Here is a 13,416-nt window from a genome sequence, read left to right as displayed (position 1 = left end):
GGATGCTTTCTATATGTGATATTGCCTCAGATCTTGCTTTTCTTGGCTGCATTCAGTTCAATTTTAGTAAAATACCTTTATCTATGAAAATGGAGTCGCAAGAAATTGGAAACAAGAAAAAATACCAAGTGAAACAGAAGTAATAGGGAAAATTTTAGAGTGCACTGAAATGGATAGGTTAACCAAAGAATTACAAGAAAGAGAAGAATCAGACTATTATAAAATATGGAATAATTGGTATAATTGGTTAAAAATCAGAAATATACAAAAAATATAGGGGATATATTACTGATTGATACATATATATATAATAAAAATATTATTAGATTAAAGAGAGGTGAAGGAATATATTATAAGTAGAATTGTAGAACGTCACTCTGAAAAAATGCTTAAGAAGAAATTACACTCTTTTTGTGTATATGTTGTATAAATGTTTGTTGTGTATATGTTACGTATGTCTTTTTTAATATTTATATTCAATAAAAACTACTTTAAAAAAAAAGAAAGAAAATGGAGTCGGGGTCATTCTTTCCTGAAATCTGAAAGGAGGCACGCCTGACAAGTCCCATGTCACATCCACCATGTCCACGCCTACCCTGGCCATGCCCCCCCCACGGCCCTCCAAGGTCAAACACAACCCTGATGTGGCCCTCAATGAAATTGAGTTTGACACCCCTGTTCTCCAGGTTGTCTTTTGGGAAACACGATCCTGCCCGTATACCAGGATTCCATCAGTGTTCCGATCTATTTCCACCCTGCGTTATCCCTAGAGGCGAACGACTTCCCGTCATGCGAAATTAACACATATCGGCTTCCTCTTCAGGCTAAAATATCTCCCTGAGTTCTCCAGGTCAGATCCCATCACAAAATGTGCCTTTCACATTTGTGCATCTCACTGTCTCTAATGTGGGGCATTATCTTTTTTTGTTTGTTTGTTTGTTTCAGTTGTCATATGTCATAAAGTTAAAATCGGCGCCTCGACTTAGGAATTAAGATGCATTTAGTGGAAGAGCTTTGCACAAATGTCACGGTGTCTTGCTTTTAAAACCCGAGCCCTCTGCCACCAGAAATATATGATACAGTGAAGGAGAATATTTGTAGCTCAGGGCTGAAATGAGGGGGTCCTTGGTGCTCTTTGAGCTTGCTTGTTTTCTTGCAGATGTTTCATGACCCAACTAGGTTACATCATCAGTTCTAGAAGGGAGGATGCTTGCTGAGAAAAGGAGGAGAAGGAAGAGTCCTTGGTGCTCTCTGAGCTTGGTTGTTTTTTTACAGACGTTTCATTACCCAACTAGGTAACATCATCAGTACTAAAAGGAAGTGGGTGTTGTGAGGAGGAGGAGGAGGAGGAGGAGGAGGAGGAGGAGGAGGAGGAGGAGGAGGAGGAGGAGGAGGAGGAGGAAGAAGACTGTGGGGTCCTTAGTGCTCTCCCAGCTTGGTTGTTTTCTTGCAGAGGTTTCATTAATCAAACTAATTAATTTATAATAATTAATTTCATTAATCAAACTAATTAATCAAACATTAATCAAACATCCTTCCGAGGTGGGTAAAATGAGGACCCAGATTGTTGGGGGGAAATAGGCTGACTCTGTAAACCACTTAGGAAGAGCTGTAAAGCACTATGAAGCGGGTGGTATATAAGTCTAAGTGCTATTGCTATTCTACCCCTCTTCTAACCCTAATTATCACCATGAAAATTATATGAGCTACAGTGGCGTAGTGGTTAGAGTGCAGTACTGCAAGCTACTTCTGCTGACTGCCGACCAGGAGTGGGTTGTACTTACCTTTACTATCGGTTCGCAATGGGGCCATGCGCGCGCATGCACAGAAGCTTCCTGATGATGTCAGGGTCGGTGGGCGGAGCCTCCCCTCGGTTTTACTACCAGTTCTTGTGAACCAGTCCGAACCGGGGGCAACCCACTACTGCTGCCGACTGCCTGCAATTTGGCAGTTCAAATCTCACCAGGCTCCAGGTTGATTCATCCTTCCGAGGTGGGTAAAATGAGGACCCAGATTGTTGGGGGGGGCAACATGCTGACTGTTCTATCCCCGTCCCACACACGCACCCCCACAGACGGCCCGGAGTTAATAAGCCACACGACAAAATCTTTAAAGATAAAGCTGGCAGCAACCCAGTGGCTAGCTGCCAATTCAGACTTTACTCACACAAAACAAAGATTAGACTGCAAGCATTCTGATAAAGCAGGCAAAGTTTCGGCAATAAAAGGATTAGTCCAAATGCAGTCCGACAAGGCAAGCAGAAGTCCAGTAACACAGAGATCATGGATTATTTCTAGTTTTTGCTTGTCACAAATTGAACCGGCCACCACACCCACATTTATACCCTGTGGGGTGTGGTCCAGTGACTCAGCTAATCTCTGGCACGCCTTCCCCTCTGCTGCGCACGCTTCTCCCTGCGCCTCTGCCGAGGGTCCAGCCAGCACTTATCTACTTTGTCGCTGTCCACCTGTGGCTGCGGGGACGTGCTTGGCTCTGGGCCTATCTCTTGGCCTTCGGTGTCCTCCGCAGGCATTGCCAGAGAGGAGGGTCCTGGAGAGGGAGGCCTTGCCAACTCCTCTCCCTCACTCTCAGAGTCTGCATCTGTCGATAGCCCAGGCTCAGGCAATGGAGCCACAACACTGACTGTGTAAACCGCTTAGAGAGGGCTGTAAAAGTACTGTGATGCGGTATATAAGTCTAAGTGCTATTGTATTGCTATATGTAACTGAAACACAGATTCTTTAATGGTAATGACTTATAATATAACCTGACACATGAAAAGGTGATAAGGCAATGAGGAGAACCAAACCTCTTTCTGATGCTAAGCAAGCAGCCAATAGAGGCTACTATGAAAGTTTGCAGGAAGAGCGGCACTACGGAGTCTCTGTGAACGACGTCTCACCTCTCCTGAAGCTGTCGCTGCTCGTTTTCCTTCGGGCCAGATAATCCCCTTCAAACTCTATTACGCTCGGTAAGGTTGGCAGCGTCAACGTTGGCTCAGCGTTCAGCATATAATCATCTGGCTTAAAAGGTGACGTGTTTTGCCTTTTCTTCCCTGGCTCAACTCTTCCTATATTATAAATCATCAAGAGAAGGAACGTTAGTCCCGATCCTACACATTTACTCAAAGAAATTCAACCTTAGGATCATGGAATCATAGGGCTGGAAGCAGTGGAGAAATTCAATTTTTTTTACTACTTTTACAGATGCTTGACAACTGACTCATATTTATGACCGTCACAGTGTCCCGGTATCACGTGATTTCCCTGTTGTGACTTCCTGACAATCAAAATCCATGATTCATCCAAAAGCCTGATTCATTTTACAACCGTGTCACTAATTTAACAACTGCAGTGATTCAGTTAACGACTGCGGCAAGGAAGGTCGTAACGTGGGGCAAAACTAGTGGTGAAATCCAATTTTTTTTACTACCGGTTCTGTGGGCATGGCTTGGTGGGCGCGGTGTGGCTTGGTGGGCGTGGCTTGGTGGGCATGGCAGGGGAAGGATATTGCAAAATCGCCACTCCCTCCCCACTCCTGGGGGAAGGATATTGCAAAATCCCATTCCCATCCCACTCTGGGGCCAGGCAGAGGTGGTATTTGCCGGTTCTCCAAACTGCTCAAAATTTCTGCTACCGGTTCTCCAGAACCTGTCGGAACCTGCTGGATTTAACTCGTCGCAAAACTTACTTAACAAACGACTCACTTAGCAACAGAAATGTTGGGCTCTATGGGGAAAACTGCCAACGGTGTGAAAAACAGTCATAGCTCACTTTTTTCAGTGCTGTTGTTAACTACAAACAGTCACTAAAGGAATGGTTGTAAGTCAAAGACTACCTGTAATCATCAGGAATGGGGCTGACCTGTGACCCCTTTGAGTGACCCGTGATCCCACTCAATTCATACCTATCAAAGTTGAAGTTTCATCTGGAGTTGGCGAAGTGACTTCAACTGGTAGAATTCCTCCCTTCTCCGGCATACTGGTGGGATGCTTCCTGTGGCTTCTGGATTGGGAGTGATTTTTCAGTTCTTCAACTGTGGCAGCCAAAGTGATGTGAAAATGAAGTCAGTCCAGAGATCAAGCAAATCAAATCAGATGGAGGCCCTGACTTACCCTGTCAGTGTTGGTGGGAGTCTTCTTGACAAACAACCAAACACTAAGAACATCGCAACCAACACTGACAGAGCAAGATGCTAGTATATGAACAATGTTAATCCAATCCTACTCCCTTCTAGCACTGATGATGTTACCTAGTAGGGTAATGAAATGCCTGCAAGAAAACAACCAAGCTCAGAGAGCACCAAGGACCCCACAGTCTTCCTCCTCCTCCTCCTCCTCCCCCCCCCTCCTCCTCCTCCTTCTTTTCCTCCTCCTCCTCCTCCTCCTCCTCCTCCTCCTCCTCCTCCTCCTCCTCCTTTTCCTCCTCCTCCTCCTCCTCCTCCTCCTCCTCCTCCTCGCAACCCCACTCCCTTCCAGCACTGGTGATGATACCTAGTTGGGTAATGAAAGACTGTATTGTTTCTCTGTGTCATATAATATATGTGGGTATATACATAATTTTGTATTTATTTATTTATTTATTTATCTTGTCATGTTCATGTCGTGTATGTTGGAGATGGTGACCTTTTGAGAGCTGTACGCAAAGAAATTTCATTTTAATGTATGCCGATTAGTGTACATTCAAAGTGACAATAAAGTTATTCTAAGTCTAAGTCTAAAAATGTATGTAAGAAAACAACCAAGTTCAGAGAACACCAAGGACAACTACAAAGCCAGTGTTGTGACCCCGACTCTCAAGCCTGTCCTAACAGAGGAAGAGGACTCAGAAGGTGATGGGGAGGAACTGACAAGGCCTCCCTCTCCAGGACCCTCCTCTCTGGCAATGCCTCAGGTTCCATCTGAAGGCCAAGAGGAACAGCCTGGGAGATGCCAGGAGGAAAGCATATTGGAACAACAACAGATAGGGAGCGAGGATGATGAATCCTGGCTTGATCCCAGGCAGCGTCAGAGGGAGAAGCGTGCGCAGCAACGAAAGAGGCGTGGGAGGGCCAGAGATTGAGCTGAGTCACTGAGCCACACCCCACAAGGAATAAAAGTGTGTGTGATTGCTCTTCAGGCTTTGTGACGGTCAAAGTTAAAAACCTGAGGGTCACATTGCGTTACCTGAAATCTGGCTTGTGCTTATTTGGATTGGACCTTGGCTAACTCTTGCTTCATGGATTACTTTTTGCTACTAAACCGGATTGAGGATAAACTCTCTCTCTTGCTGACTGGGAGTGAAAACTGACTTGGCAGGCATTTCGCAGTTTACTGCCAAAACTCTTATCTGCAAGGGTTTCTAGTCTGATTCCTTAATAAAATCTTGGCAGGCGTGCCTGGTTGTGTGTTTGCCTGTGTGGGGAAGGGGGTCAGAACATCCAGCCTGGCCAAGAGTAAAGTACATGGACCAGAAGGAAGCAGAAACCACACTTACTCACAAATTTCCTCTTGACAAAGAGGGCTTCCTGGGATCCATTAAGGATGTAGATCTGCAGAGTATATTCTTTGGTGGGACTCAGCCCACCCACAGTTGCTTTCGCCATCTTGGTTTTCAACATCACTTCCTGCTCAGAGTCACCTACCATAGGTAGAAGAGGGAAACAAAAATAAATAAATTCATCAACGTACAAATCATAGCTTAAACAGCCCAAGCAAAGTCCTTGACTTACAAGCGGTCGCTTAACGACCACTCGGATTTACAATGGAGGCACAATGGGTGCTTTACAGCCTGTAACACACACACACACACACACACACACACACACACACACACACACAAACACACACAAAGCCACTGGGAATGATCACACCGCCTTCCCTCCATGTCACGTAAATTGTTTCATGTGATCCCAGAATGGGCCAACGCACAGGTGGGTTCCAGCAGGTTCTGACCAGTTCTGGAGAACCGGTAGCGGAAATTTTGAGTCGTTCGGAAACCGGTAGTAAAAATTCTGACTGGCCCTGCCCCCATCCATTCTCTGCCTCCCGAGTCTCAGCTGATCGGGAGGAAATGGAGATTTTACAGTATCCTTCCCCTGGATTGGGGAGGGAATGGAGATTTTGCAGTACCCTTCTCCTGCCACGCCCACCAAGCCACGCCCATGAAGCCATGCCATGCCTTGCCTTGCCATGCCATGCCACGCCCACCAAGCCACACCCACATGGGCATTTTAGTCTAGGATAGCCAAACGTCCGTGAGCTCATTAAAGTCTATGCCACTTAATATAATTTGTCAATTGGAATAGATAGAACATAGAGTAATACCTAGGGTTGGAAGGGACCCTGAAGGTCTTCTAGTCCAACCCCCTGCTCGAGCAGGAGACCCATACTATTGGACAAACGGCTGTCCAGTCTCTTCTTCAAAACCTCCACAACTTCCTGAAGCAAGCCGTTCCATTGATTAATTGTTCTCAACTGTCAGGAAATCTCCCTTTTGTTCTAGATTCCTTCTGACGTTTGGCTGTCCTAGACTAAAATGTCTCTCTTCCCCACTGCGAATCTATCTAGTAACAATAACAGAGTTGGAAGGGACCTCGGAGGTCATCTAATCCAACCCCCTACTCACACAGAAGACCTGTACTAGGGATTCGAACCGCCGAACTGCCAACCTTTCTGATCGACAAGCTCAGTGTCTTAGCCACTGAGCCACCTCGTCAGGCTATCTCTACAGTCTCCTTGTCTTCCCTCAATATTTTTTTGTCACTGAGAACTGCTTTCCTAGTTTCCAGATTCAGAGAGAAGAAGTTTTTCCAAACAACTGCAAATTGGCAAACTGTAAGCAAAATGGCAGAATGTTGTGAGGCGGGAATTGCCTGTTCCAGAAACTCTGTAAGCTGCCCTAAAATTAAATCTATTGACCATTTGACTTAGAATTAAATTAAATAGAGGCACACTCTGTCTTCATTTTCCTTGTATAATTCCGCTTTGTGTGTAAAATATGAGCGCCTTTCACCGCTTTGTCAGTTTCTGGTGTGTTATTGGCTTGTTTAACCAACTAGAATTAAACTTCACATCGAATCTGCTTCATAGGGAAGCTATAGCACCCTCAGGGACATAATCAGAGTAGGTTTAGATCTGATTTTGCACATCTGTAATTAGCTTAAGGGTCCAGAATGATATCTCTGCATATTTTCCAAATTTATCTGAATTAAAGATAAAGGAGGTAACAGTCTGTTTAGGTTTATCCAAGGTCAGATGTGGAACCAGAGATCTGAAATGAGAATTGAACTATAAATTTATAAAACTATAAATTAAACTATAAACTATCAATTTTATTCTAAAAGGAAGTTCAACATTGTTTTTAAATAAAGATTGGCACAAGAAAAATGTTTTTCTTCACTTTATCTTTAAAATCAGGTTTTCATTGCTGAATAATTGTGCAATTTTTAAAATCTTTGTATCTATTCCTCTCTTTCCCTTTTCAGTATTTTGTGTGTCCTTTGGTGGCGTTTCCCAACCGACCAATTTTAAGATGGTTGGACTTCAACTCCCAGAATTCCCCAGCCAGCCGTGCCGACTAGGGAATTCTGGGAGTTGAAGTCCACCCATCTTAAAGTTGCCAAGAAACACTGTTCTTCAGACAGAGGACAGTAGGCGGAGCATTGCAGTGGAAACTCCACCCCTTTTGTGCATGCAGCAAAGAAAGGGGCAGGGCTTTGATTTTGGTGCTACCCAAGCATTGCCTCCTTTGTATGGGTGTTGCCCTGGTTTTTTGGCTGATGGGGAAGGATTGACTCAAAGTCTATGGAGATTCTCAGTCATCCAGGTCCCAAAGGTGCTTTTTTCAAGAGGCAACTGGATTTTCTGGTTTTTCTTTGAAGATGTTTCGCTTCTCATCTAAGAAGCTTCTTCAGCTCTGACTGGATGGTGGGGAATTTATTACAGGTTCTGTGGGCGTGCCTTGGTGGGCATGGTGTGGTGTGGCTTGGTGGGCGTGGCAAGGGAAGGATACTGCAAAATCTCCATTCCCCCCCCCGCTCCAGGGGAAGGATACTGCAAAATATCTATTCCCACCCCACTCCAGGGGAAGGATACTGCAAAATCCCCATTCCCTCCCCACTCCTGGGGGAAGGATATTGCAAAAACTCCATTCCCACCCCACTCTGGGGATCAGCCAACGGTGGTATTTCCCGGTTGTCCAAACTACTCAAAATTTCCGCTACCAGTTCTCCGAACTGCTCAAAATTTCCGCTACCGGTTCTCCAGAACCTGTCAGAACCTGCTGGATTTCACCCCTGGTATAAATCCTTCCATTCCCCACCATCCAGTCAGAGCTGAAGAAGCTTCTTGGATGAGAAGTGAAATGTCTTCAAAGAAAAACCAGAAAGTCTAGTTGCCTCTTGAAAAAAAAAATCACCTTTGGGATTGACTCAAAGGCTTCCCAAGAAACTTCAAATACTGACCTATTCAACACTAGGTTTCAACACTCCTAGTCCAGCACCTTCCATTTTGGATCACATGGGAAATAAATCTAAAATCCAAACTCTGATAAGAATAGTTGGACATTTTGTTTATGCTACTATCCCTGTGCAGATTCAGCAACCATTAAACCAGTGTTTCTCAACCTTAGCAATTTTCAGATTCGTGGATCAACTCCCAGAATTCCCCAACCAACTATTGAGGAATTCTGGCTGGGGAATTCTGGGAGTTGAAGTCCACCTATCTGAAAGTTGCCAAGATTAAGAAACACTGATACTAAACCAGGGGTCTCCAAACCTGGCAGCTTTAATACTTGTGGACTTCGATTCCCAGAAATCTCTATCCAGCATGCTCTCTGAGGAATTCTGGGAGTTGAAGTCCACAAGTTGCCAAGTTTGGAGACTCCTGAACTAGAGTGAAGTAGGAACATCACCAAGAACAACTGGGTCTTTAAAATCAGGGGTCTCCGACCTTGGCCACTTTAAGACTTGTGGACTTCAACTCCCAGAATTCCCCAGCTAGCTGGGGAATTCTGGGAGTTGAAGTCCACAAGTCTTAAAGTGGCCAAGGTTGGAGACCCTTGCTTTAAATAAATAAAGTGAAGATCCAAAACTGAATCCAACCCTATTCAGATACAAATCAGTGACACAGACCCCCTTCAAATTGGTATATTTCTGGAAGAAGAAGCTCAGCTGGATTTCTTTAGCATTATACCTGCCATTGGCTTTACACGAACTTTGTACCCGCTGGTGTTTCCTTCGCTTTCCTTCCACTTCATTTGTAATCTGTCTTCTGAAAGGACCGTCAGCTTCAGGCGGTTTGACCCTGCAAAGAACCAGCATTATCTTTACAAATAGAAGCAGAAAAAAATGATGGGGGTGTGTGTGTGTGCTATTGTGACTGCATCCTTCAGTGCCTTATCTTCCTCACAACATATAAGTAGACCTCGACTTATGACAATTGAACCACTGGTGGGATTCAACCGGTTTGGGTCACTTTGGCCGAACCAGTTGTTAAATTGCTGGCTGGCCATACCCCTTCCCTCCCCGCCCCTTCCAGAAGTCCCCATGCACCCCGTTTTGACTCCCAGGTAAGTGCAGGGAGGCCTACTAGGCCCAAAACGGGGCACGAGGGGGTGCAGCGCTCCCCCCCCCATGGCCCATTATTGCTCTCAGGGAGTAGGGAAGCCTACTAGGTCCAAAACGGGGCACAGGGGGCGATGCGCCCCCCTCACATGGCTTGTTTTTGCTCCCGGGGGGGTGCAGGAGGCCGAGTGCTGCCTATCACACACCCTGGCTATGCCCACCATGGCCATGCCCACCCAGCCGGTCATTAGGGTAGAGCAGTGTTTCCCAAACTTGACCCTTTGAAGATGTATGGACTTCAACTCCCAGAATTTCTCAACCAGGCATACTGGTTGGGGAATTCTGGGAATTGAAGTCCATGCATCTTAAAATAGCCAAGTTTGGGAAACACTGGGGTAGAGAATCGAGGTGGCGCAGTGGTTAGGGTGCAGTACTGCAGCTACTTCAGCTGACTGCTAGTTCAGCAGATCAGCGGATCAAATCTCACCGACTCAAGGTTGACTCAGCCTTCCATCCTTCCGAGGTGGGTAAAATGAGGACCCAGATTGTTAGGGGGCAATATGCTATTTGGTATACTGTCTTTGGTGTACGCCGCCCAGAGTCCTCGGAGAATGGGCGGCATAGAAATATGAATAAGAAAATAAAATAATAACCGGTGGTTAAATTATTTGAATCCCACCACTGAATTGAACCCGTCACTAAGCGAGACAGTAGTTAAATGAGTTTGGGCCCCATTTTATGATCTTTCTTGCTTCTGTTGCTAAGTGAATCTCTGCCATTGTTAAGGCCGTAAGACGGCTGTTAAGTGAGTTTGGCTTCTCCCTTGAATTTGCTCATGCGAAGGTCGCAAGAGGGGAATCATGTGGCCCCGGGACACCCGAACCGTCATAAAGATGAGTCAGTTGCCAAGTGTCCAGATTTTGAACACATGAGACCACAGGTCGTAACGGTCGTAAGCGTGAAAAATAAACCTAAATCACTTTTTTTTCAATGCCGTTGAAACTTTGGTTACTAAAAGAAAGGTTGCACCTTGAGGATTACCTCTAAATTATTTTTCAAAACAGAAGAAAGTTCTTCGGCTAATTAAGTCAGAGGCTGAACTTTCTGAAGGACAGGATTTGAGATTCAAAATGACGTCTTAACAAGCTCAGTTCCAAGCAGATTATCCTAGGTTAGTCTTAACCAAGTTTAAAAGGATGTATGAATGGAACCACTTAATCCATTCATTAAGCAAATCCAGCCAGTGAATTCAGCTTCTCTCCTTGGTTTCATTGAGCAAGGAGATTTATTTATATGCCCCTTGGAAAATTCCTGAAGTAACTCACGACAGATCCTGATTATAAGACACTAATTGAGAAAAAACACAGTCAGTGGAAGCAGCTCTTAACTTTATGAACAATAATCCAGAAATGCTAATTTGCATTGCTAATTCTTGAGGCTTCTTCCTTGAGCTGCCTGTCGTGATTTTTTTTTATTTATTATATTTTTATACCTTTTTTATACACTATAAAAATATATATAAATATATATATATATATATAGTGATGACTGCTTTTGCAGTGACCTGGGAATCGCCCCATAGAATCCTCACCATTGGGATCTCTGTGAAGGGTTTGCCTTGCCTTAGAAGAGATTGGTTATTTGGAAAGGGATCTGGTACTGCATCAGGTCGGTTGCCAAGGTGAGCAACCTCAGGTGTTGTTTCACACCTGGGGGGGCAGGGAAATAGCTGAATTGGCTGTCATGTTTTTACAGGGCTATTGCAGCTTCAATTATTCTGACAAAGTCATAGATTTGAGGATCGATCCTGTAATGTGGGGCATCGGTCCTTTAGCACATTGAATCTGGGTGGATTTGAGGTTCAAGGGCCTCGCTGCCTGTCCACTGAGGTTCTGTCTTTTGGACCTATCAAATGCAGCCAGAAACTTGTTCTTCATTTTAAATATTGTATTATTATTTCACGGTGGGAGTTTTTTTGCACTACAAATAAGATACGTGCAATGTGCATAGGAATTTGTTCATGTTTTTTTTATCAAAAAGTTTTTATTTTTATTTCTCATAAGCATATTTGAGCGTACAATCTTTTCATCCATCATTTTCCATTCATCTTATCTTTTAACTTTCTTTTTTAATTGTCCGGGGCTGCTCTTTTACCATTTACCCTCCTTTATTTTACCACAACCTTTCCTCTTTTCCTCCCCTTCTGTTCCTTTTTCCATCTCTTCCTATTTTCTTCGTTCTTCCTCTCCTTCTCTTTCCTACTTCTCCTTCCCTTCCCCCACTACTCTCTTCTTCTTCCCTTTCTTACCGTCTCTCGGAATTCGTTCATGTTTTTTTTCAAACTATAATCTGTTCCCCCCCCCCAAAAAAAACAGTCTGAGGGACCGTGAATTGGCCCCCTGTTTAAAAAGTTTGGGGACCCCTAATTTATACACTGCCCATTTGCAAGACCCAAGTCATCGACAGCAGGCATTAGGGGGCCAGCCACAACTCCACAACACACCCTCCAAAACTCAGAAATGTCATCCATGAAATGCAACCATCGGAGTCCAACAATGGTTCCAATGGACCACAGTAACCGACTCCATTCCACATCTGTGACCTTTAACCTTTGGGAGATAGCCTTCTAGCTTCCTGGAAGGAAATTGTGTTGCACGGGGAAACAAAGCTGAGATTCAGAAACAGCTCTGGCCAAAGCGAACTGGGAGAGCCTTCCGTTGTGAAGGACGACATACACAAAGAGGCAGAATTTTTCATTGGGTCTCATCACTGGAGCAAAGCCAGGGAGACAAAGAGGGAATTATTTGGTTAATAAAGCCAGAAATTGTTTTCAATTCTTCTTCTGCATCCCAGATCTTGGTGGTCGCTCTAGGAGCCACACAACAGACTGAGAAGAATGTTGGCAGCGGAATGCCAAATTTGAGATTATAATTAATCTGAGCATTGGAAGATAAATAGCATCCCGTCGAAAAGTCCATTCTTGGTAGGTGTTTTCATCATATTGTAGGAACATTTCCTGGTTCGGTGATTGATTTGAGATGGTAAGAGAAGATCCCAAATAGTAGGAAGTCATAAGTATGGTAGAGTATGGGCAGAGGTGGGTTCCAGCAGGTTCTGACCAGTTCTGGAGAACTGGTAGCGGAAATTTTGAGTAGTTCGGGGAACCGCTAGCAAAAATTCTGACTGGCCCTGCCCCATCCCCATCTATTCTCTGCCTTCCAAGTCCCAGCTGATCGGGAGGAAATGGGGATTTTGCAGTATCCTTCCCCTGGAGTGGGGTGGGAATTGAGATTTTGCAGTATCCCTCCCCTGCCACGCCCACCAAGACATGCCACACCCACCAAGCCACACCCACAGAACCTGGTAGTAAAACATTTTGAAACCCACTACTGGGAATGGGGCATTCAGAGAAGTGGTATAGAGTTTCCTGTCTAAGCAGAGGGTTGGACTAGAAGACCTCCAAGGTCCCTTCCAACTCTGTTATTCTATTCTATTCTATTCTATTCTATTCTATTCTACTCTACTCTACTCTACTCTACTCTACCCTACCCTACCCTACCCTACCCTACCCTACCCTACCCTACCCTACCCTACGCTACTCTATTCTATTCTATTTTCTATTCTATCTTCCCATTCTCTCTTCTTCTCTTCTCTTCTCTTCTCTTCTCTTCTCTTCTCTTCTCTTCTCTTCTCTTCTCTTCTCTTCTCTTCTCTTTCCATTCTCTCTTTTCTTTTCTCTTCTCTTCCTCTATTCTATTCTATTCTATTCTATTCTATTCTATTCTATTCTATTCTATTCTATTCTATTCTATTCTATTCTATTCTATTCTATTCTAAATGAAGGTGGGAATTAAATTTCTTTTTCTTCTTCCC

General features: G+C 44.5%; 1 protein-coding gene across 1 annotated transcript in view; it reads right to left on the bottom strand.

Moving 5' to 3' along the window:
- COL20A1 (collagen type XX alpha 1 chain) overlaps positions 1–13,416 on the bottom strand; it is a 210,074-nt gene that overhangs the window by 189,930 nt on the left and 6,728 nt on the right. Inside the window, exons 3-6 of the mRNA XM_070941127.1 lie at positions 9,173–9,283; positions 5,475–5,618; positions 3,907–4,035; positions 2,903–3,070 (exon numbers count right to left, since the gene is read on the bottom strand). Coding sequence (XP_070797228.1) covers positions 2,903–3,070; positions 3,907–4,035; positions 5,475–5,618; positions 9,173–9,283 — 552 coding nt within the window. The remainder of the gene's footprint in view (positions 1–2,902; positions 3,071–3,906; positions 4,036–5,474; positions 5,619–9,172; positions 9,284–13,416) is intronic.

Source organism: Pituophis catenifer, unplaced genomic scaffold (assembly GCF_029215685.1).
Source record: "Pituophis catenifer annectens isolate HBS135680 unplaced genomic scaffold, rPitCat1.0.hap2 SCAF_3, whole genome shotgun sequence".
NCBI lineage: Eukaryota > Metazoa > Chordata > Lepidosauria > Squamata > Colubridae > Pituophis > Pituophis catenifer.
This window is presented reverse-complemented; position numbering and strand designations above follow the sequence as displayed.